The sequence below is a fragment of the Cervus elaphus genome, chromosome 12 (assembly GCF_910594005.1).
Source record: "Cervus elaphus chromosome 12, mCerEla1.1, whole genome shotgun sequence".
NCBI classification, from domain to species: domain Eukaryota; kingdom Metazoa; phylum Chordata; class Mammalia; order Artiodactyla; family Cervidae; genus Cervus; species Cervus elaphus.
The window spans coordinates 87,032,962-87,056,934 of NC_057826.1; the positions used below are offsets into that span (position 1 = coordinate 87,032,962).

At 48.7% G+C, this 23,973-nt stretch overlaps 1 protein-coding gene across 17 annotated transcripts in view; it reads left to right on the forward strand.

Moving 5' to 3' along the window:
* MEGF11 (multiple EGF like domains 11) overlaps positions 1–23,973 on the forward strand; it is a 377,432-nt gene that overhangs the window by 164,425 nt on the left and 189,034 nt on the right. For all 17 annotated transcript variants that reach the window (XR_006343947.1, XR_006343948.1, XR_006343949.1 and 14 more), the window contains exon 5: positions 16,920–17,012. Coding sequence is in view for 14 of the 17 variants with exons in the window: in XM_043919854.1 (XP_043775789.1) it covers positions 16,920–17,012 (93 nt within the window). In the remaining 3 variants the exon portion in view is untranslated. The remainder of the gene's footprint in view (positions 1–16,919; positions 17,013–23,973) is intronic.

Consider the following 23,973-nt stretch of genomic DNA (forward strand, 5'->3'; position numbering starts at 1 on the left):
TTCTCGGACTCCATGGCAACCCACTCTGGGCCTGATCTTGTTTTTTGTTTTGGGAAAATGTTTTGTTCAGTGCCTGCCATTTCTGTCCCCTGTAGGTGCTCTGGGATAAGGAAGGAAAGAAATGACGTTAGGGGCTTAAAGAGCTGAATCACTTGTCACTTTTCCTGTAGTTTCTACCCAGGGGGAAACAAGTGTCTTGCCTTTTTGGGCTTTCTGATTTCTGGAAGCGTGTGTCGTTGGGCCCTGGGGAGCCAGCTCTGCTGTGGGCTCGCTCCCTGCAGTGTGAGGCTCGGGCTCCCATCCCAGCAAGCGTCCACCTGGCTGCTATGCAGGGTGGGCTCTGGGCTGCATCTGTGTACTGGAAAGACCATCAGACATGTCTCTGCTCTCCAGAAGCTGGTAGCCCAGCCTGTGAGATGAGCCCCCCACATTCAAGGCATCATTAATCATGAGCCAGTTGCTCAAGGAGGCAAGCTGGGGCAATAATACAGGTAGCCAGGGAGGCTGTACCAAGGGCCAGGGCTGAGGAGCTGGAAGACCCTGTTCTTGGCCAGCTCAGGTATGGGTGACCTTGGGCAAGTGCCTTCAAGTCTTTGAGCCTCAGTGTTCCAATCTGTAAAATGGGTATAGTAACAGCCCTGTCTTGCTGACTTTTTATGGGAGTTGGGAAAGCAAATGAATGACAGACACAAATAAGCTTTAGAAATTATAAAGTGCTGAATGAATAGTAGTATGATATGCTCTGAATATTCAGAGACAGAAATGTTTTATCTTTCTTTAATCTCTCCTTCCCTTTATTCTTTCCTTCCTCTTTCCATTCTACTGTCCATCTGCAGATACCCACCAAATTTTTCACTTTGTCAATATTGTGCTAGATGACAGGACTTGGGGGGAGGAGAGCAGGGTGAGATAAAGAACATCTGGACCATCTTTTAAGGAGTTGGAGATGGGAGCCAGGAGTCACCAGAACTGAGATAGGAAGTAGCCCCCTCCTGGCCAGCTGGGGTTTCTGGCAGGATGCCCTGAGCAGAGAGGCATGGGCTGAACCTTGAAGAAAAGGTGGGAAGGTGGACAGGCAGCAAGAGAGGGTCAGGATCCTTGGACATTTTCCAGTAGGATCTACTGTCGGATACAGAAGGAAAGAGTACAGCAAAGAGGATGCTCACGTGTCAGCATGCTCTCAACTGGAACACAGTGTCCTCTCAAGAGCCCATGCTGAGCATCCTTCCCTGGGACTCTGGCCGGAAATGACACAGCCAGCTCAGTACATGCTGCATTCTCTTCCTCTCTCTCCTCCTCCCTCCTTTTGCCCCAACCCATCTCCCCAAAGGGCCAGAGGGGCTGGATCTGGCTGACCAGAAGACCGTCACTAAAATGGAAGGAATGGGGAGCTTTGTCACTTCTGGTACTGGGGAGATGCTTAGAACAGGGCTGTGAATTTGTTGTCTCAGTGGTAAAGAACCCACTTACCAAGCGGAAGACTCCGGGTCAATCCCTGGATCGGGAAGATCCCCTAGAGAAAGAAATGGCAGCATCTCCAGTATTCTTGCCTAGGACATCCCAGGGACAGAGGAGCCTGGAGGGCTACAGTCCGTGGGGTCACAGAAGAACTGGAGGCGACTGAGCCACTGAGCAGCAGTGAATTAATTAGTGAAGAGAGAAAGGGGGCAAGCAAATGGGGGCGTACATGAGAGGAGTGGGAGAGAAGGAAAAACGCAAAAAGGGAGGAAGGAGGGAGACAGAAAGGGATGGAGCAAGGAAAGCATCTTATAGGATTAGGTTGGTGAAAGTTGGGACAAGGGAGGACAAGGGTCTTATTTGAAAAATCAATACTCCTCAGCGTGATACAAGAGTAAACGTCATCTCGGGGAATTCGGGCGCTGATGTTTTATTGGGTCGCATTGTGCTGAGGTCGGCAGCTGCTGCTGGGAAGTGGGTACAGTGCATCCTTGCCCTGCCAGCCTCTCCTCTGCCCAGGGTTGCAATGCCCCCAGGGACCCTGCTGTCTTCCTGGGCGGGGCCAAGGTGACAGAGACTAGGCTATTGCTAGGGAGGCAACTTCCCAGGCCCTACTTCAGCAGAACTGACCTTCAGGCAGGGGCCAAGGTTTAGCCACCTGATGAGTACAAACCTTCCTCCAAGCTTTTCAGCCCGGAGTCCCGTCCCCTCAGGGCCCCGCTGTGATGACAGTTACTCTCACTCAGGACTAATAAGGTTGACACTAGTGTGTTCTCTCTCCCAGAGGAGTCTTGTGCATGTTAACAAAGGCTTTTGGAGAGAGTGCCTTATTTTTATAGCTTTAATGGTATTTATTTTCTGCACAGATAATATATTCACCTGCTTGAATATTTAAGAGTTTACAAAAGGGGGTGTAATAGGAAGTCTTTCTCTCAGGTCCCCCTTCCTGAAGGAAGCCAGTGTTAGTTTTGGGGCATCTTTTCCGAGATAGTTTATGCAGATATAAGGAAGTATGTATATGCATTCTTTCCCGATGCTTTTTAATTTTTACACCAATGGTAGCCTATCCCAAACCCAATGCTCTGCCTTTATGTTTTTCACTCCACCTCTAGCTTTGTGTATGTTATCAGTACGTGGAGAGCTTTCTGGTTCCTTTTTACGACTGTGTAGTATTCCACAGAATAGCCTTATGATGACTGTTTACCCTTCCCCTCGTGGGTGGACGTTTGGCTGTCATAGACAGTGCTGCAGTGAATGATCTGGGGCATTTGCCATTTTCTCAAGAGCAAGTATATTGAGATGGTTCTTTCTCCCAAATATATGGGGACAGGCCCTTGGATGAGATATTTAGGAGAGAACAGAATCCCTGCTGATTTTCACCTCAGTTCTTGCTATTCATGGCTTAGGGCTGCTCATCCTAAAGGAGATCAGTCCTGAGTGATCATTGAAAGGACTGATGTTGAAGCTGAAACTCCAATACTTTGGCCACCTGATGCGAAGACCTGACTCATTTGAAAAGACCCTGATGCTGGGAAAGATTGAAGGCAGGAGGAGAAGGGGACGACAGAGGATGAGATGGCTGGATGGCATCACTGACTCGATGGGCATGGGTTTGGGTGAACTTCAGGAGTTGGTGATGGACAGGGAGGCCTGGTGTGCTGCGGCCCATGGGATCGCAAAGAGTTGAACACAACTGAGTGACTGAACTGAACTGAGGGAGGGGTAGGAGGGGGCAAGGACCAGGGCCATCCTGCAGAGCAAGGCAGGGAGGGTCAGAGCGGGGTGTCTGCTCCCCACTCCAAGTCACCATGGCTAAACTTGTTCTTTGCCCCAGACAGTGAGAGGCAAGTGATCCTACCCTGACCATTGGAGTCAGAGGAGAGAACTGGTCAGGATTGTCTTTGAAACCTCTGTCTGTTCAAGAGAGTTGCTTCATTCACTCTGCCCCTCCCAATACACTGGGACCCCTCTCTGGGAAGCCTTCCCTGCTCACCAAGCCTGTGTGCCCACATAGCTCATTTACTGGCCACCCTGGAGGTTTAGGTCTGCTCAACAGACCATACTGAGGGGTGGGGTGGACCATTAGCCTGGGGCTTGCAGAGCCCTGGGCTTGCATCTTGGCTTTGCCACTTAGAAACTATGAGACAGGTGATGGTGGTTTTTGTTTTTGTTTTTTAACATGAAAAGGTTATTTAAGAACTAAAGTACTCAATGTTCAAATAGAGTTATTTGAAATGGAAGGAAACAGTCTTGACCCTGGGTCCAGGGATGGTTGGGTTTCATCAGGGAGGAGGAAATGAACTTCTCTAAACTCTGTTGAGGGAAGAACTGCCGATTCCCCAATCTCAGAATGTCAGGCTGTAAAGGTTCTAAGAGTCTGTCTTGTCCCCTGCCCCATCCTGAGTTGTTCAGGTGGAGGTGTGAGTGGTCCAGGTGACAAATAAACCACAGAGCTGGGTCGCAGGCCTCTAGACGCTTTGGACCAGGGATGTTAAAGGGTCTTTTCAAAGAGAAGAAATGTTAAGTTCCCAGAAATTAGGATATTCCTAAATATAACCCAGCAGGAAACAAATGCAGCCCAGGCTACAAAGAAATGTGATTTGATAAGGACTCATTCGTAAAAGAGCTTCCCTGGAGGCTCAGTGGTAAAGAATCTGCCTGCATTGCAGGAGTCGCAGGAGAGAAGGGTTCGATCCCTGGTCAGGAAGATCCCCTGGAGGAGGGCATGGCACTTCACTCCAGTATTCTTGCCTGGAGAATCCCACGGACAGAGGAGCCTGGCGGGCTACAGTCCATAGGTTCACAAAGAGTTGGACACGACTGAAGTGACTGACCAGGCACACAGTTCATAAAAGCACCAACTCCTGTTTGTGGGCTTCTAGGGAATTTAGAGGTCCTCGGCTGGGTAGAGAACCTCACAGGGATGGTGGTGCTGAGAAGGGAGGAGCAGCTGACAGTGACCTTCACAGCTGCCTTTCCCTTCCACTTTGCGTTATTTTTATTAAAGCCCTAAATCAGTGATGCTAAGTAGCTCCTGATTTAGCTCCTCATTAGAAATGAGATTTAAAACCAGCAGGACCACAGGCTGCCCAACTCCTGGGGCACATGGCTGTGACGGTGCTTGTAAAGCCTGGCATGGGTTTTCTCACACCAGCTGCTGGCAACAGCCTGGCCCCAGAATCCAGCACAAAATGTTAACTTTGGAGGCAGGAAGGATGCTTCTCCACATGTGTGCACCTTTGGTCCCAGCCACACCCTCCTTAGAAGCTGTGGCTTCCTGTTTGTATCTGATCAGCTTCAGTCTCAATAGAGAAAAGCTCCCTGAAGGCTTGTCATGTGGAATCAGGATGAAACACGGGCTGGGGAGCAGGAAGGGGCAGACTCAGCAGCAACACAGGCAAGTTCTGAGGAGGCAGATTTCAGCTCAGTGAAGCAAAAAAGCTTTCTAGTAATTAGAGTGGTTCACAAACAGAAGGGGCTTCATTGATTGATTCATTCATACATTTAACAGATGCTTATGAAGCTTCTGCTCTGTGCCAAGTCTGTGCTGGGCCCTAAGGTTTCAAGAGAGAAAGGGAGTGAGCATCTTCCTTTCAGAGGCTCCTGGTCCAGAGTTGAAGACAGTGAAACAAGCAGAACAATAACATTTGACCTGTACTTTGACGAGGAAGGGCAAGTGCTAGGAGAGCATGTATCAGGAGCACCTAGCCCTTTGAAGTGTCCAGAGACAGCTTCCTGAAGTTGGCCATGTTTAAGGTGGACAACAAAGAGAAGGGGAAGATTGTCTCCTGGAGGGGGGACAGCATGTGCAAAGGCCCGGAGGTAGGAGAGAGCCTTTCTCTCTTGAGGATGTGAATGTCATTGAGTGACTTTGGAGCAGAGTGACTGCATTTCCTGCTACTAGGAGTCTCTCAGTAGGGGTTTGGCATGGGTTGCAGAAGAGGGGCTCCAAGCACTGGCTGAGGTGGTGGAAGTGGGGACTCTGATTACTTGGCCCCTTCTGCTCTGAAGTGCTCTGGTTCTGAGTGCCACTGACTTTTCTGAGTTCTGAGTGTATGAGGGTCATGTGTAGGCTGCCTCCCACTCTGTCAACCACCTTACAGGAATTGTTTTATTTAGCCCCTCATAACAACCCTTTATTTGGGAGATGCTATTGCAGCAGTTTTACAGTTGGAGAACCCAAGGTGTGGTTAGGTTATTCTAGCTGACTCAAGGCCACACGGAAGTGGAAGAACCAGGACGTGAACCCAGGTCTGTCCAGCCTGAAGCCCACATGCTTAACCATGCCCCTCTGCCCGGGGCCTCTCTACAGAACATATTCTCTCCCCCCAGCACCTCCTGTGGGACTCTGTCACATGTGGCTGGGAGAAGCAGCTAGCTCCTTCAGGGAGGGCAAGCCACAAGGCAGAACCAGGGGACCAGTTTTTAAATCAGAGCATTAAAAATATGCTCAACAAGCCTCATGTTTTGCTTTCCTTGTAGGCGTTGAGGATCAATTTCCCAAAGAAAAAAAATAAATCAGTTGGAATGTGTCTTTCTGGAGAAAGCCTGGCATCTGTCAAACGGTGGGAAAAAAAAACAAAACTCAGAAAAAGATCTTCTTGGGTCGTGTGCTGGGGGTTGCTGACTCAGGCCATATGTTCCAACATCATTAACAAGTTGAAAAGCTGTTGCTACTTGCAGGAATGCCGGATTGGTGGTTTGAACGGCTCAGCTGGGAAAATCCTTTACCAAGTGAGAAAGGCTGAGGGTCCCAGGAGTGTCCACGCGCAGATCTGGGGCCTGCAGGCTTGATCGTGGGAACTGACTGTGACGCTGGTGTTTCTGTCAGGCCCAGTGGCCTCACATGTTGTTTTACCTGCAAACCCAATAAGAACATTCTGACAAATTGGAAGTTTAGTGTTAGTTGCTCAGTCGTGTCCGACTTAGTAATCCCTTGGACTGTAGCCCACCAAGCTCCTCTGTCCATGGGCAAGAATACTGGAGTGGGTTGCTATACCCTCCTCCAGGTGATCTTCCCAGCCCAGGGATCAAACCTGGGTTTCTTGCATTGCAGGCAGATTCTTTACCATCTGAGCCACCCAGCAATTTTAACTGATAAACAATTATTAATGGTTAAGCTATGTTGAGACAAGCCCTGAGAGGCAGGCTAATATCTTGGGGTGACTAGGGTAGATACAAGACAGGACCCCAGGGGAGTTTGTGATCTGATCCTGGCGTTTGATGGTAAGTGGCCCCCAGGGCTCCTGGCTGGAACGTGAGGGCCCAAACCTGACTGAAATCCTTGTTGAACTTTGCTGGAACAATCCTTGACTCTAAGCTAGAGAGTCCCTGGAGTTGTTCTAAAGGGCATTTCATTGTCTCTGCATGGGGAGACCTGGGACCTGGCATTATTCTGGCCTCTTAGCTGAGTTACATCTTCAACCTAACCAGCCTGGCCCACCTTAGAGACGGGCAGAGCGCTGGGAGAGGGGAGAGATGTTTTACAGATTCAGATACTCAGTCATTTCAATGTATATTTATGGGATACTTGCTGGGTGCCGGCCTAAGTGCTGGCACATAGGATGAACTGCAGAGGCCCACCCTGAACTGCTGCAGTTCCAGGGCCATTTGAGTGTCCTCGCTTGCTTGCTCGCTCGCTCGCTCACTCACTGTCTCCCTTTCCCACTCTCACGCTGAGAAAACAGGGACTGCAGCTGCTTGCTTCTGGTGTTTCTAGCACGCAGCAGAGTGGCATGTAGTAGGTGCTTAATAAATGCTTTCTGGTTGAGTGAGTGCTCAGAGGCAGGGGAATGTAATAGATGATCTCGAAAGAAATAATAGCATGGTTCTTATGTGACAGGCCCCGTTCTAAGCAGTTTATATATATTGATGACTTAACTTTGCAACCGGCTTCTGTAGGAGAGGATCATTGCCCCAATTTTATTTTTTATTTTAAATTTTTTGAGAGTGTTTTTCCCCTTTGTTGATGCCTCTAACAACCACGGGACAGTATTGAGCAGGTTTCATTTATTTATTGGCCTTTCAGCATGTGGGATCTTGGTTTCCTGAGCAGAAATTGAAACTGTGCCCCCCTGAAGTTGAAGCACAGAGTCTTAACCACTGGACCACCCAGTAAGTTCCCACTGTTCCCATTTTGAAGATGAGAAAACTGAGGCCCAAAGAAGTAAAGGAACTTGCTTGGGGTCACACAACTTGGAAGTAGCAGAATCAGAACTTAATCCAGACAGCCTGGCTTCTGAGTCCATTCTCTCGTCGCCTCATGCTCCTGGCCTGTGGGAATTGGATCTCCGCCTGTGTTCCTCTGTGTCCAGCTCTCTGAGGGGGCGCCCCAGGCTCCTAAGGGCCAGAGGGACTCTCTGTGGGGAGGGATCAAGAGCAACCTGGAGGAGTGTTGACTGCCTGGGAGTCCCAAGGGCAGGGAAGACCTGGCCGGTTCCTCATTTTGGACTCCTCTGCATAAGCCCTGCCCGGGGTGCCCAGGATACAGCGGGTGAAGGCAGTGAGGGTGGGTAATTGCATGAATAAGTGAAGGGTGCAGGGGAGCAGGTAGGATCCCCAGGCTGCAGGTACCACCCCCAAGTTCACATTTCCCCCCAAAAGTACAACCACCAGTCTGCCTTGAGAGAAAGAGCCAGGTAGCCTGGGGCCTCCTTGTGTTTCATGCTCCTCTTTTCTGAGAAATGGAAGAGGAAAGGGGTGTGGATGGCGCTCCCCTGGGTAAAGGATAATTCACCAGTGAGCTGGACCTGGACTGTGTCTCCTCCATTCCTACCCTCTGTCTCTGCAGTATTCCTAGTGCTCGGCTGCTCCCCTCCCTGCCTCGGTAAATGAGAAACCAGGCCATTCTGTCAGCTTTTGAGCCATAAATGAGCCTCAGGATACTCTGGGACTACGCATCCCAGCTGCCCGGTCAGTCCTGGGAAGAGGAATCTTAATAACAGTAGCATTAAAAACGAAAACAACCAACAGCAATTATAACCAACCTCTGGTTCTAGGCACTTTGCATGAATTAACTCTAAGTTCACAACCATTTTATAGATGAGGAAACTGAGGACAAGATAAGCGGCTCAAGGACACACAGCTAATACATGGCAGAGCAGGGACTGGGCTTTTAGATGATGCTGGATGTCAAAGAATGAAACTCAGCTAGGGCACCACTGAATTAAGATGAGTGGCTGTGGGCCAAGGTGTCTGGTTGAGTGGGGGTGACAAGCCCCTGGTTACCCACCCCAGAGTCTGGTGTGAGCCTCCCTAGGACCAACCCCCCCTCATTGGGAAGGAAGAGGGCCTGGAGGCTGCAGACCAGGAGAGCGTTTGGCCCCTCATGTCTTTCCATCCTATCAGCCCTGCAGGTGAAATACTTCTTTTTTTAAAAGATTGAGTATTCATGTCTCGGAGCCACATGTGACCACAGCAATTAAAAGCCAACTCTAGATGTGTCGACCAGCTGTTTTGGTTCTTTCTGGCTATGGAAGGGGTGCCAGACCGGTAACTGAAGAGGAGTGAATGATACACATCTGATGAACTGTTTTGGAAGTTCCTTTGGTGACTCCCTGACAGACACACAAGTCCCCACGCCCACCATCCTCACACGCTATGTGACCTTGGCCATGGCAGGATCACGCATGCTAAGTATGTCGCTTTGGAACTGGCACCTAGGCCTGTTTGGATGTAGGTCATTTTACCTCCAAGCCGAATCAAATAACAGCCTGATCTGAGGCTCCAGCCAAGGATGCTGATGGAGGGCTGATCGATGTGCCTTGAAACACTGGGGAAAACGGGGTTAGTGGAAAACTCTGGAAGCCGTATGCTATAGAATTCTGGGAGGCTACCACCTCCTTTCCTTGGCTCCCAAGTCGTCTTTTGTCCTAGCTGAGTATCAGGCTAGCTGGCCAGGGAGCATGGAAGTTTTCTTTACTTATCTTGACCTTTTCATGTAAGTAATTTTTATAGTTCCATTAACTAGAAGACCCTTTGCAAACCACAAGGCAAGATATATTACCATGAACACCTCAGGGACTTGCATGGAATGCTAATAGGATTAGGGGATTGATTCACAGGGCTCATCGCAAGTGAGAGACAGCCTTGGCCAGGGAAGGGCCAGTGTTGACTCAGGGGTTCATTTGCAGAGGAGACCCCAAGTCTGACCTAGACCCTTTGGCTCAATGCCAAGATCCCCATGCTGGCTGCTTTTTACAAACCCAGCTCAGGACTGATACTCTGGCCTTGCCTCTGTACCTCGCAGCACACTTGTTCCCATGCTGAGCTTTGCATCTACATTTGTGAAATGGATTCTTCTCAAGCTTGGCTTGAATCATGAGCCAAAAATTCAAACCCTAGACTCCCAGAGCTGGAAGGAACATTTGAATCATGTCATTCAGCTCCTTCATTTCATAGATGAGAAACTGAGACCCAGAGGGAGGGAGGGGACTTGCTAAGTTGGTGACAGATTTGGCGCAGGTACTAACTTATCTCAGCCTGTGGTCCAGGTGGTGGAGCATGAGGTTAAGGGCAGACCTTTTAGCATCACATGGATGTGAGTTTAAACCTTGTCTTGGCAACTGGATCAGCTAGCTCCTGGTGAGAAACAGATGGTTTGTTAACTGAGTAGGGTTTAATAAAACTATTTATAAAGGCTTGAGAAGGGATAATGGAAGCTGTTGGGTTGGCCAAAAGGTTCATTTGGGTCCCAAACAAACTTTTTGGCCAACCCAATACCTGCCTTAAGGATGAAATGGAACAATGGATAGTCAGTGTCCAGCAAAGAAGGAGGACTTATATTTTGCCTCTTTCACTTACCATAGCCACTAGTATCCACCTAAGCAACTGCGGCATGAGTGGTTGTTATGTTGTCCATATTCCTTGTCCCTCTAGGAGGAAAAGAGCACAGAAATAAAGGGTCAAGTGAGCCTCTGTGGCTGCTGAAGGTTATGCTTCCCAGCCTCTTGCAACTTCAGGTGGACCCAGAGGACCACTTGAGAAAGGAGACTTGGCATCACTGGGTGTTTTCCTAAGCACATTTTGGGCTTTGTTTTACTGTCTGATCATACTAGGGAATGAGTGAATGATAGAAGTATAGAAGGGGGAAAGGGACCTTAAGAGTCCCAACATCCAATTTCCTACCAAACTGGGAAATCTAGAGCAGGAGGGTTCTGTCCCCTCTTAAGGAATCAGATAGCAAATAGTTTAGGCTTTGCTCACCATCAGCCTCTGTGACAAGACTCAGCTCTGTCCTTGTAGTTCAAAAGCAGCCTTGGACAATATGTCAATAAATGGGCCCAGCTGTGCACCAGCAAAACATCACTTATAGAAATAGACGGCAGCAGCATGTGGCCTGAGGATCCGACCCCTGCCCTCCAGCTTCTGTAGGTCCTCTCTACTCTACTGAAATGTTCCCAGGGATGGGTTGCTACCTACCTATAGAAAGAGGCCTCTGAACTACTGGGCCATCCGAGTAATAGAAAATCTTGCCTTGAGTTTGGCTGAAATCTGCCCCTTTGTCACGTGTGCCCCTGAGTTCCTATTTTGTCTGGGACCGAGTGATTCCCACTTCTCTTTGACAGCCTGTCAGCTGACTTCGACTTGCCTCCCACTCATTACTTGCTTCTCCAGGCTACACTTGGCCACCATCAACAAGTCCGAACCTTCACATGATCCTCACAGGTCATGGTTCCATACTCTCTGCATCCTGGTCCTTCTCCCCAGTCTTGTCAAGTTCCCTTGCAAAGCACAGGGTCACCCAACAGCCACTCATGGAGTAACTGCGAGGCATGGTTAGTTCCAGGGATGTTTATGACTTTGGGTTTAACCTCAAGGAGCTCACACTCTATTGGGGAGACCAGATCAACCCAAGCTAATTGGGGAAATGGCAGGGCCAGTCAGGAGGAACCTTTTGTGGGTAGGGAGGTTCTGGTGGGAAAATATTTCACCTTCCATAGCTATGCAGACTGGCTAGCTGTAGCCCTCTGAGCTTCTTGGTGGAGCTGAGTGATGCAGGCTGTGCCTGGCCTTGCTGACTCAGGTGACTGGGGAGAGGAGAGGAAGCCTTTCAAGTTTTCAGTTCCTGTGACATGGTGATGTCACAGCATCAAGGGAGTGTCAGCAGTAGAAGGAGCCTTTAAGGGTGATGTGCTTTAATGCTCTTATTTTATAGACGAGAGAAGGGGAAGCCACCTGCCCAGGCTCATGTGTCAAGTGGCCGGAGCCTGAACTGATACTTGGGTCTCCTGGCTCTTCATCCAGTGCCTTTTTCAAAGGAATGGAGGACAGATACCAGGGGTCCCTGTGAGATCGCAAGTAGAGATCCCAGACCGTAGGAAAGGTTTCCCTGGTGGCTCAATGGTAAAGAACCTGCCTGCTGATGCAGGAGACTCGGGTTCGATCCCTGGGTCAGGAAGATCCTCTGGAGAAGGAAATGGTGACCCACTCCAGCATTCTTGCCTGGGAAATCCCATGGACAGAGAAACCTGCTGGGCTACAGTCCATGAGGTCACTAAAGAGTCGAATAAAACTTAGTGACTCAAACAGCAAGCCCACAGGAAGAGGATGGGGCTTGGGGATCAGGGAGTGGGACTAGAGCACTGGCGGTCGTCCGGGCCTTTCCTGGAGGACATGGGCAGATGACAGCTTCTGGTGACTCTCAGCTGATTGGGACTTCAGACCTCTTCTGGTCTAATCTGAATTCCAGGGGAAGTTACAGGCCTGGAGAGGAAACTGAGTTGCTTGATATCACTGAGATGGATGCCGGTAGACACAAACCCAGGTCTCCTCACATCTACAGCTGGGCTTGTCCTACAGCCCACACCATCCCTTAGACCACCCAGCACCCTGTTCCCACAGGCCCAGAAGTAGCCTGAGCCGAGGCAGGGTCTAGAGATGTGGCGACTTCCGTGGGACTGACCTCAAACCAAAGACAACCATGCCTCTCCATGCCTGCTTTGGTGCTCTCTCCTTGGGACCCACAATCATTGAGCACCTACTGTGTACCAGGCATCACGAGAGCTTTAAACAGCCCAATTGAAAGCGGCCTCTGTCCCCCAGGGGCTGGAGATCTGCAAGGAGAGACAGGCACTGACAGAGGTGACTCTCTCAAGGTCTGTGTGGATGCCTGTGATAGACGTTGAGGCAGCATGTGTGGAAGCCTGGCACATAGAGGGAGCTCAGAAACTGGGAGCACACAGGAATTGGTACTAAGTGGTTAGCACCATCAGCTATCTTAGACATGGAATCCAGACCCCACGGTGTGTGTGTGAGAAACAGAGAGAGAATTAGTAATAACAGGTCCTGTTTATTGGGTACTCACTGGGGGCCAGGCACTGGTCTAAACACTCATTATGTATTACTGCATTAAATCTTTGCAGTAGCCCATGACATAGATACTATTATTGTCCCCATTTTACAGATGAAGAAACTGAGGCACAGAAGGTTAAACTATTTGCTTATTGTCCTGTAATTGTAACTGTAAATAGCAGATAGGGAGCTTAAATATGGGTCGTCACATTCTCTTCCATGCTGGCCTCGCCACAAGGGAGTGGGGATGGGGCTGCCCTCCAGTACTCCGCCCCCATGTCCCTTAGAGCTCACCCCCTGTGTTTATGACCTCAGTGAAAGATGAGAACAAGAGAGACAGCCTTAGGGTGGAGGAGTAAGGAAGCTCAGGCATGGCCAAGACCCTGCCTTGGGGCTGAGGACACCCTACTAATAACAACACAGGACTCACTCAGCACTGAGGGGACCCCAGGGTCTGCTCTGGGCACTTTGTCAGTTCACTGAATCCTTGCACAGAGCCCGAGGCCCAGCCTGTCACTCTCCCCCACTGAACAGATGGGGCGGTAACCTGCCTGAAGTCTAGAGCTGATGAGTGGCACCGCGCATCCCGCCCCGGCTCCCTGGGTGCCGTCTGTGCTCTTAGCCGCTGCGCCATGCCGCTCCTCACAAATGCACCTCTAACACCTGGGAGGGCAGAGGCAGGACTGAGGCGGGACGACGGGGTGGCCGTGAGGGTGGGGGAAGCTGAGAGGGTAGAGGTTCGAATTTCCCCGTGGGGCCCTGGGCACAGCCAGCCTCAGGTTGCCCATGACAGCACCCGGGTGTGCGGCAGAGAGAAAGGGGGGTTGACAGAATGCACCCATTTCAAGTTACAGGAGCCTGAGGAGGAGGAGGTGGGGGTGACGGGACCATGGCTTAGCCTCTCCTGGGGGGTCGGCTGGCATGAAGGACTCGGGTCAGAGAGACCTCAGGGGACCTGTACATGCTTGGGGTGGCTGCCGTGTAAACCCCGGCCCTATGTGGAGGGACTGCCCACCTGGGGTTCCAGCAGAATCTGGGGTGGGAGCTGGCTGCCCCTGCTCCAGGCGGCGTCATGGGTCTTGCTTCTGTTCCCCCTCAGGAGACTCTCCTTGCAGCACCCCTGTCCTGTCCCCTCCCCACCAGATACACAAACACGTAGTGGCCCAGTTGCCAGATATGGCTATCTGAACCTCAGAAATTTGCTATCAATATTTCATGCTTCAAACAACACTGTCTAAACAACTCCAATGAAATATGAATGAGGTTTTGACAAGCAGATAGCCAAGACAGAATACCAGGGTGATAAGGAGGAGAAGGGGACAATGAGGTCTGGATGGACTGCGGGGACGGCAACCACATCCCTGGAATCAGGCCCAGGGACTCTGCCTGTAGAGTCATAGGGAGGCTGGGTGCTGGGTCCAGGGCTGAGCTGGGGGAGGTGCTCAGCATGCAGTCCTAGGGGTCCCTGGGAGAGGCCACAGGAAGAGCTTGCTCAGCGCCCCCAAAGGTGCCTCCCTTGCAGGTAGGAGAGCATGCAGGACAAAGGCCAGGGCTTAGGTCTCTGGAGTCAGAGGGCCAGAGAGGCGAGGGTTGGCAGCGCACTGGCTAGTCTCTGTCCTTTCTCCCTTGAGCTGTTATTGACACAGCTTCTCTGGCTTAAACTTCTGGGAGGGAGAGGACGTCCAGCGTGGATGCGGAAGGAAGGCCACATGATTGTGGTCGCCTCTCACCTCCCTCAGCCTTCGGAGGCCTCTGTCTCTGGGAGCCGCCTCCTCCAGCTCCTTCCTCCCTGACTAGAGATCACACAGTTCATGGGATCCCAGACAGCCAGGCCTCAGTTCCTCCATGGACAGAATGAAGCAGTCGGATGGATTTTCTGTGAGGTGCCTTTCAGACCTAACATGGGACAAGTTCCCCAGTCCACTGCCTGCCCTTGCTGTCTGCAGCAGAACCCCTGTGTGGGGATCAAGGCGCTGCTGTCTGCAGTCAGAAGGTGACTGGAGGTATCTGGGCTCACCTGACAAGCTGACGGGAGGGTCTGCTGGAAGGTGAGGGGCCCAGGAACGGAAAAAAGTGGGGCCTCAGCCTAAGGGGGTGGGATGGAGGGAAGAGGGAGCAGCTGAGGACAGGGCTGGGATGGGGAGCCAGGGACGGATGCCTCATGTCTGGTGTACTCTGGGGATATTGACCCGTCTGAGCTTGTTTAGAAAGTGTGGTGGGAGCGGGGGAAGCCAGGCAGCAGGGATGACTGACTGGGGTCTTGTTAGCTACTGAGTGAGCAGCTCACTGTGGCTGTAAGTGGAATTGGTCACTGGGGTCAGGGTTCAGCTAAGAAGTGGGTTAGCTAGTAGGTCCCAGCCGCTGCCCAGGAGCCATGAAGTGAGGGGCTCTTGAAGTCTTGAGCACAACCAGAACTCTGCCTGAAAGCCATCTGTACCCAACGAGAAGGACTCAAGGGCCAGGGCTCCCCCCAGACACACCACATCCCAGGCTGTCAGCAAACTACGAACCAGTGGGGCATCTGAAATGGTTCTTTGGGGCCTGCCTTGCCAGGAGGCCTAGGTAAAGCTAAGGCAACAGCTTCAGAACCAAGGTTTGTATTCGGGAGGGGCCAGAGGACCCCATAGGCTTCCCCGGTGGCCTAGTAGGTAAAGAATCCGCTGTCAATGCATCAGGCGCAGATGTGGGTTTGATCCCTGGGTCAGGAAGATCCCCTGGAGGGAGGGCATGGCAACCCACTCCAGTATTCTTGCCTGGAGAATCCCCATGGACAGAGGAGCCTGGCGGGCTGCAGTCCATGGGGTCACAGAGTCAGACATGACTGAGCACGCACACATGCACAGGACCCCACACCCACCATAAAATGAACTTTGTTGTCTAACCTGACAGCACCCTCTCGCTGAGCATTCAGCCAAGCAGTGAACGTGGAAGCAGGGTGGGTGTTTGGAAGTCAGTGGCAGCTCCTCTAAGCTCACCATTGGGGGCCACCTGCTTCCCCGGCCCAGGCCAGTTCCAAGCAGACAGAAGGTGTCTAGTCGCTTGTCAGTAAAAAAGCTTCATCTAGATCCTTTCTGAAAAACTGACAGTGTTGATGGTAGCCGCTGATTTCCCAGGCTTACAAAATTGGGGTGGGGTGGCCAAGGAGGTTTCTGTAATCCCTCGCTGATGGGTTAGATGGTGGGGCAGATCTCTCAGGAGCAATGGATGACCTTGAGAAAATGTGGATGTCAAAGGGAGAGAGAAATAATCTCCCTTCCCCAAACTGCTGCCAATACGCCTTCTCAGCACTGGGGTGGTTGATGGAAACTATTCTGCTATTGCTTCCCAACTCAGGAGGCTGTAGCATTTGACTGCGTGATAAGAAATTGCCAGGCACTTTCTAATTACAATTATCATCATCGTGGCTGTCTCTCTTAATTATTTTCTTATAATTAGCTGTTGCTTTTTCCTCAGCATTTGTGTACTTTGCAGATTTGCTGACATTTGAGAGCCCCAAAATAGGGCCATTTGGGGAAGAGGGCAGAAAGGTGGGGAAAACGTGAGGGGAACAGATTCTTTTCAGGCAACCTGATAAATATGGGGGCCTTTGCAGAAAGAGATTGGGGAAACCAAAAGATGGGTCATTTTCTGAGCTGATGGGGAAATAGAACAGGGGTGGGGATGTAGGGATTGGGCTTTGTGGAGGGTCTCCTAGTGTTAAACCTTGGAGGAAATACTCTTTTTTAAAACTCGTCTGTCTTTCTTTATTCAAATGTATATTCTATGAGATCAGAGCCCGTGTGCATCAACTGTCCAGATTCCTGTACTTTTGCCATCCCCATCAGCTGTTTGTTTGTTTTTTTAAAGACATCTTCTAGTTTGATAGCCAAAAATGAGTGTTTCCTTTTTTTGCAGGAAATAACTCTTGAAAAGTCACCAAGCTGCCATTTCTCAGGCTTGGGTTTCATTTTAGTGAACAAGGCTGAGATGAAGCACACCCTGTTGAATCCTTTTCAGAGTTAATTAAATAACTCGGGTCAGGAGTAGCTAGCTTTTCCCTGAAGCCAGTGATGCGTTCTGAGCATCCGTGGGCCCCAGGGCATCTTTACAAAGTGGATTGTGCTCCTTGACCAGATGGTTGGTTTTCACACTGTTCCTGTTCTTCCTCCCTCTCTTCTGACCTCCTACAGCCTTATGTACAGAGGAGTGTGTGCATGGCCGCTGCGTTTCCCCGGACACCTGCCACTGTGAGCCCGGCTGGGGAGGGCCTGACTGCTCCAGCGGTGAGTCTGGGGTCTTTGGGGTTTGGGCGGGGCCACAACTCTGGCTGGGGAGGGGCTGTGCCGTGGTTGGATGCTGAATTCTTAGTTCTGGGCTTGGGGTGCCTAGGCAAATGTGGGCATTGGGAAGGAAGCATACCTACATGATGGTACTTGGGGTGGAGGGCTCTAGGGGTCTGGGGGTCATGGCTGGTGGAGGTCTGGAGGGGCATTGCATGTTGTGTGTATGGGGAACTGGGCAGTCATCTATGGATCATCTTTGGCTGATCCAAAGGCTCAGTGGGTGCTCACAGCGACTCTGACTTTTGATGGATGAAACATTTCTGAGTAAGGTTTTTGAGGCTTTAGTGAAATTGAGATGACACCCATGGGTGTTGACCCAGGAGGTCACAGTAGTCAAGGTTTGGTCCTCAACGTGGCTGATCCAAAGGCTCAGTGGGTGCTCACAGCGACTCCAGGGACTGATTTATGAGATTGGTGGGCCCTGGGATGCCTCTGTGTTCCCCGAATGTAGAAGAATGGCATGCTTGTAGGGGGCGGTTACTGTGTTCTTACATCTCTCTGGGCAGCCTGTTCATGCTCCCTAGGGAGGCTCTCTAGTGAGCACGAGTGCGGCGGATGCTCTTGGACTGGCCGGGTGACCCACAGCAGCAGAGGCACATCTCTACTCTGGGACTGGCGGCCGGGTGCGCAGGGACTTCTCTGCCCAGAGTCCAGCTGAAGGCGAATGCTTCCCCTTTGGCTCATTTCCCCTACGTCCTCACAGATAGCCGTCTTTCCAGTGGCACTGTTTGGGATCAGTGGTTGGCTCATGTCATGGTCTTACTTGATTCCACAGAGTCCTTGACTAGTGTTGAAGCCCAGTTTCCTTCCCGCTTTGAGCTGGGATAGGGTGTCTTTCTGTGTGTGACTTGAGTAGGTAACATAGCCAAGCTGATCCAGGAGGGGTCTAACCCCTATCAGTGACCCGTCTTGCGGAGCCACCTCCCTGTTCTGCAATGGTCGTGACAACTTGAAGAAGGAATGTTGGGTCCACTTTGGCCCAATATGGTGTCCTTGCTGTTTTCCCCTCTCCGCTGGGGTGATGTCTTGTTATGGTCCTTTTTTCCAAAGGCCTTGACTGGAGTCTCCCTGTCTGTCCAGTCTATGGGAACTTACCAGGCAAAGCAGACTATTGGATGTGGTTTTGTTTGGGCTTTTGTTTGGGTGGTTCTCTAGGCTTGGGGAGCCCAGGGTCAGTTTGGGGTGCTCCAGAGACTGTCTCTAATGTGTTGACTGTAGTATCTCCTTCCTTCCACCCATTTCCCTGCTTTGAGGTAAGTTGTGCTGAGGAACAGGGCAGGGACCCCTGCAGGCAAGGAAAAGTACATGTGGGGGACACGTAAGATAAAGATATGTGTTCAAGCAGTCTTTCTGTGAGCACCGGAAACATGTGGGCTGAAATGTTTGAGAACTTTTTCGCCTCTTTGTTCTGCTTTGTGTAACTTCGCCTACAATGAATCTTTGATGAGGAACTATCTAACTCAGATTCGGTTAACCCTTCTGGGACAGGTTTGCTCGCTGTTGCCAAATTATAATGTCAGGGGCTGGAGGTTGAAATACAGCGTGAGTCTCTGGGTCCTGAGTGCATACAAATCGCCATCCAGCATGAGTGTGTTTGACGCTCACTGTTTCTGGACTGTGGTGGCTGTGGGACCTGGAGGGTTTTTTCAGACAGAGTCTGTCACTTAGGGTTTCCTTCCAGTCCAGTGAAAGAAATGGAAGGGCAACTGCCTTTGATCAATGGGACTAGGCAGTTTAGAGTAAATCTTGTGCCTGGAGTGTGTTTCCCAAGCATGTAGCCCTGTTACTTTACAGTATGAAACCAAGCTGCCCAATTGCCACTCCCAATTCAGTCATCAGACTTGGTGCTGAGCAATTCGCAACCTGTTTCCTCAGTAAATCCACCCTCGTGGGTTCAAGAGGCACCACCTTTGCATCTGCTCAAGACATGTACTCCTAAACTCCCAGAAAGTCTTAAAAGATTAATTCCAACCCTCTTTTGAGAGATGGGAGCATTGAATGAAGGGAATTCATAGATTCCCATTCTCAAAATCATTCAGAGCACTGACCGTTTAGATGCCCTGCCAAGAGATTTCCAACCACTGCTTGAATCCCTCTATTAACAAGGAGCTCACTGCTTCCTATAGAAGCACATTCTGACTATTGAAAAGTTTTCCCTCTATTAAGTTGAAATCTGTCTCTAGCTTCTGTGAGTTGGTTCTCACCCACGATAAGGGCCAGGGCTGGGTGTTGGATCTCCATGACCATCCTTACCCTATCTGTACTTTCTCCCAAGGAGCTCAGTGGACAGCAAACTGTGTGTGGGCAGGTAGTCATCTTAGAGCAATTGATAGTAGTCATTGAAACCACACGGATGATATCAGAGTCTCCTTCCACAGGTCAGCCCTTCAGGTATTAGAAGACAGTGATCACCTCCTTCACCCCAGTTTTTATTTTCAAAGCTTCTTTGTTTCTTATATGACATTGTCTAAACTTCCTTCTCTGTCTAGTTTCTTTCCATTGGCTGTGGCCTTTATTCATTGGCTGTGACCTTTATTCCTCTTGACTGTTGTTCCTAGATCTGACCACAGATGCACACTCATATGGAAAAATAATAATAGATACAGGTACCCTTTATTGAATCTTACTATGCACTAGGTACTTTATTCATCTTCTCATTTACTCTTTGCATCAACCCTATGATATGAAAATTATTATTAGCCCTGTTTTACAGATGAGAAAGTTGAAACACAGGTTAAAGAACTTTCAAAGAACACACAACTAGTAAATGATGAAACTAAGACTACTGATCAAGGAAAAACCTAAGCCTGGATGTGTAATTATTATGCTCTCCTTCCTTCTGGATGCTCAGACTCTGTTAATACAGCCTGAGGTTGAAACAGATCTTTGATGAGAAAACCTAGTTGCTCACAGGGGAAGGAAGGACCTGCTTGAAAGATGTAGCCCTGAGATATTGCTGTGGAAGTAGATGAATCAGCCGTGGGACACAGATTGTGAATTTGTTTACTCCAAGCAATCTGACCCTCTTCGGCACTGTGCCTTTGGACACCTGTCTGCCTGTGTGTGCTCTGGGGGGCCTTGGGGACTTCATGGGCCCGTGTTAATGGGGATGGCTGTCTCCATCAGTGCAGTATGTATATCTGGAGATTTCTGAATGGAGTATCTCATTTGCCTGTCTATACATGTGACATACTTGCAGGGAAGCTTGCATTTTTTATTTAGTCAAAGGCATCATTCTTGTTGGTGTTTTTTTCTGATTCTAAAAACATATCTGCATACTGTGTGCTGAGTTCACTTCAGTTGTGTCCAGCTCTTTGCAACCCTATGGACTGTAGCCCCTAGGCTCCTCTATCTATGGGGTTCTCCAGGCAAGAATACTGGAATGGGTTGCGATACCCTCCTCCAGAGGATCTTCCCAACCTAGGGATCAAACCTACATCTCTTATGTCTTTGCATTGGCAGGTGGGTTCTTTACCCCTAGCACTACCTGGTACCTGTTCATGTTTAAAAGGAAATTCAAATGGCACTGAGAGTGTAGACAAAAAGTTAAACCCATACACCCAGTGATAACCACTTCTGGCCTTTGAGTGGTTGCCTTCCCTGTTCCTTGTCTGCATATTTGCTCTTAAAGCTAGATGAGGACACACTTTTATTAGATCAAATGTGCTATTCTGTACCTTGCTTTTTAAATTCAACTTATATCATATACTCATTTCCTTATCAATAAACATGAATCGCCCTTAAAAATTTTTAATGGCTTTATAGAATTTCATTCTATGGATTGCTAAAAGTAACCAGTCTCTTGGTGATGGACATTTAGGCTGTTTCTGATTTTTCAGTATGTTAGGCTCATCTTCTTTTATCCAAGATCTTTGTTCCCTGTTGCTTTCAAATTTTAGATTTTTTCAGAGTTCAGGAAAGTTTATGGTGACTAGATCATATATGACATATGCCTCCAGTGGAGTTTGGGCAACACCTTGGGATGAAACATAGTAATATTTCTGAAGTGACGTATGACCGATGACTTCTAATGACATATAGATGATGTATAACCACAAATGGCTTCCACAAAGATTTTGCCTCTAAATGAATTTTGGAAATTAAAAAAAAAAATTCCTTTGGATTCTTTAGAGATTTGGGGGTTGTGGACCTATGGATAAGGGGCTGTGGTCCTGTGTAAAAATGCAGCAAGGATTCTTCCTGCACATGTATCTTTGCCCACGTGTTCCAATTTCTTTTTAGGATAAGTTCCTGGAAGTGGCAGGGAGGATTATAAAGATCCATCATCTGCCTGCCCCTGCCCTCTGTGGTTGCCAAGGGATTTATGACTGATAGACATGAAAGAGACAAATCCAGTAGTAGGATGGGGAGGGGGGACTTTTCTTTCTTTAACAGACTTATAACCCCATAGCCTAATTTCTTGAAGGCCTGGATGAATTTCTTTCTGCTCCATAAAGGAAATAAGGTGATGCTGATTTTTCTGGTAGGTAGACACGTCAGCTATCATGGATAATTCCAAGATGTTAGATGAACCAATATGGGCAAATGGAGTGGCTGTATGCTTGGTCATAAACTTCCATCCTATATAATAATGAAGAGTAAAAGGATGAAATGTCAGTTTACACTGAATAAAGACGACAGAGTGACTCTTATTAAATTGCACTAATCTCACAAGTGGAGATAAAAAGAAAAAAAGTTTTGCCATATTGAATATCTAGGTTTTTAAAGTAATTAGGAATATTAAAGCACTGACAATGATTGAGATAGAAACATTATTCATAACTTTTATTTCCGCACTGGGCAGTGGTCCAGTATATTTCATTTATGAGGTTTCAGCTGTAAGGAGAAGGACGTGAGCCAATTCCTAAATTAAATATGCCCTGTTAACTTTTATAAATGATACCCAAGAATCAACTTGGAAATTTCAGCCTTCATTGTATTATTTAATTATTGTATTTCTTGGGTCCTGCTTCTCTGACTCCCTTCCCAAGGTGCTTTGCAGTTTGGATTCTGGGTTATAGAGTGGCATTTTGGTTTTGGTTTCAGGCCACCCCAGAAGGGAGGATGGTGGGGGTAGACATGGAGAGAAGTCCCACCCGCCCCTACTTTCTCCATAGTCTCCCATATTTTTAGATTCTACTGAACTGGTTTTATCCATGTGCATGGAGTGCAGGGGAGTAAAGACTCATGGCACAGTCTCTCACTATTTCTGGAAACTGATTCCCCCCACCCCGCCCAGCCTCCAGGCCTGATTCTCAGCATGAGACAGGACTGCAGAGCTGGCCTGAGTAATGAAGGCAGCGGGAACCAAACTGGGCCACTACCAAGAGCAGCTTCTGCCAAGTCAAATGTGTTCTTATCTTGAATGGCGTGGGGGACCCCTGGCTGACTTGGCTTTCAACTATCCTTGCAGATGAAAATATAACGTTTACCAGCTCAGAAGTACACTCATACTCCTCAACTAGCCAGGGACTCTCTGGGTCAGTCCTTTACAAACCACGATATCTGTGTGCTAGGGATTTGTGTGTATGAAAATATACGTAACATAAAGCCTACCATTTTAACCATTTTAAAGTGTGCAGTTCTCAGATGTACAGAACAGACTTTTGGAGTCTGTGGGAGAAGGCGAGGGTGGGATGTTCTGAGAGAATAGCATTGAAACAAGTATACTATCAAGGGTGAAACAGATCACCAGCCCAGGTTGGATGCATGAGACAAGTGCTCAGGGCTGGTGCACTGGGAAGACCCAGAGGGATGGGATGGGGAGGGAGGGGGGAGGGGGGATCGGGATGGGGAACACATGTAAATCCATGGCTGATTCATGTCAATGTATGGCAAAAACCACTACAATATTGTAAAGTAATTAGCCTCCAACTAATAAAAATAAATGAAAAAATAAAAATAAAGTGTGCAGTTCTGTAGCATTAAGGACATTCACGTCACTGTGCAACCATCGTTATCATCCATCTCCCGTGCTTTTTCATCTTCCCCAACTGAAAATCTCTATCCGTTAAACACTACCTTCCCATTCCCCACACCCTCCAGCTACAATCAACCACCATTCTATTTTCTCTCAAAATTTCATGACTCTAGGTACCACGTATAAGAAGGGTTATAGAACATCTGTCCTTTTGTGACTGGCTTATTTCACTTCACATAATGTCTAGAAGTTTCATCCATACTGTGACATGCATTAGAACTTCCTTGCTTTTAAGGCTGGATAATATTCCATTGTACATATATACTATCTTTTGTTTACCCCTTCACCCATCAGTGGACACTTGGGTTGCTTGTACCTTTTGACTATTGTGAACCATGCCGCTATGGATGTACAAATATCTCTGCACAGTTCCTGCTTTCATTCCTTTTGCATAGGTAGCCAGAAGTGGTTTGCCAGAGCATGTAGTAATTCTATGTTTAATTTTTTGAGGAATCACCATACTATTTTCCACAGGGTCTATACCATTTTACATTCCCATCAGCCAAGTACAAGCTTCTAATTTCTATATAGCCTTGTCAATATTTGTTAGTTTCTATTTTTATTTTTCATTGGTTTGGCCAGAGAGTTCACGTAGGTTTTTATACAGCATCTTACGGAAAAACCCAAATGAACTTTTTAGCCAACCCAATATAATTGTCATCCTAATGGGTGTAAAGTAATATCTCGTTGTGGTTTTGGTTTGCTTTTCCTTAATCATTAGTGATGTTGAGTCTCCTTTCATATATTTTAGTGCCCATTTGTGTATCTTCTTTGGAGAAATGTTCATTTTTTTCCAACTAGGTTGTCTTGTTGGTACTAAATTGTAGATGTTCTTTATGTATCCTGGATGTTAATACATTATATGTGATTTTAAAATATTTTCTCCCATAACATGGCTTGCCTTTTTACTCTGTTGTGCCC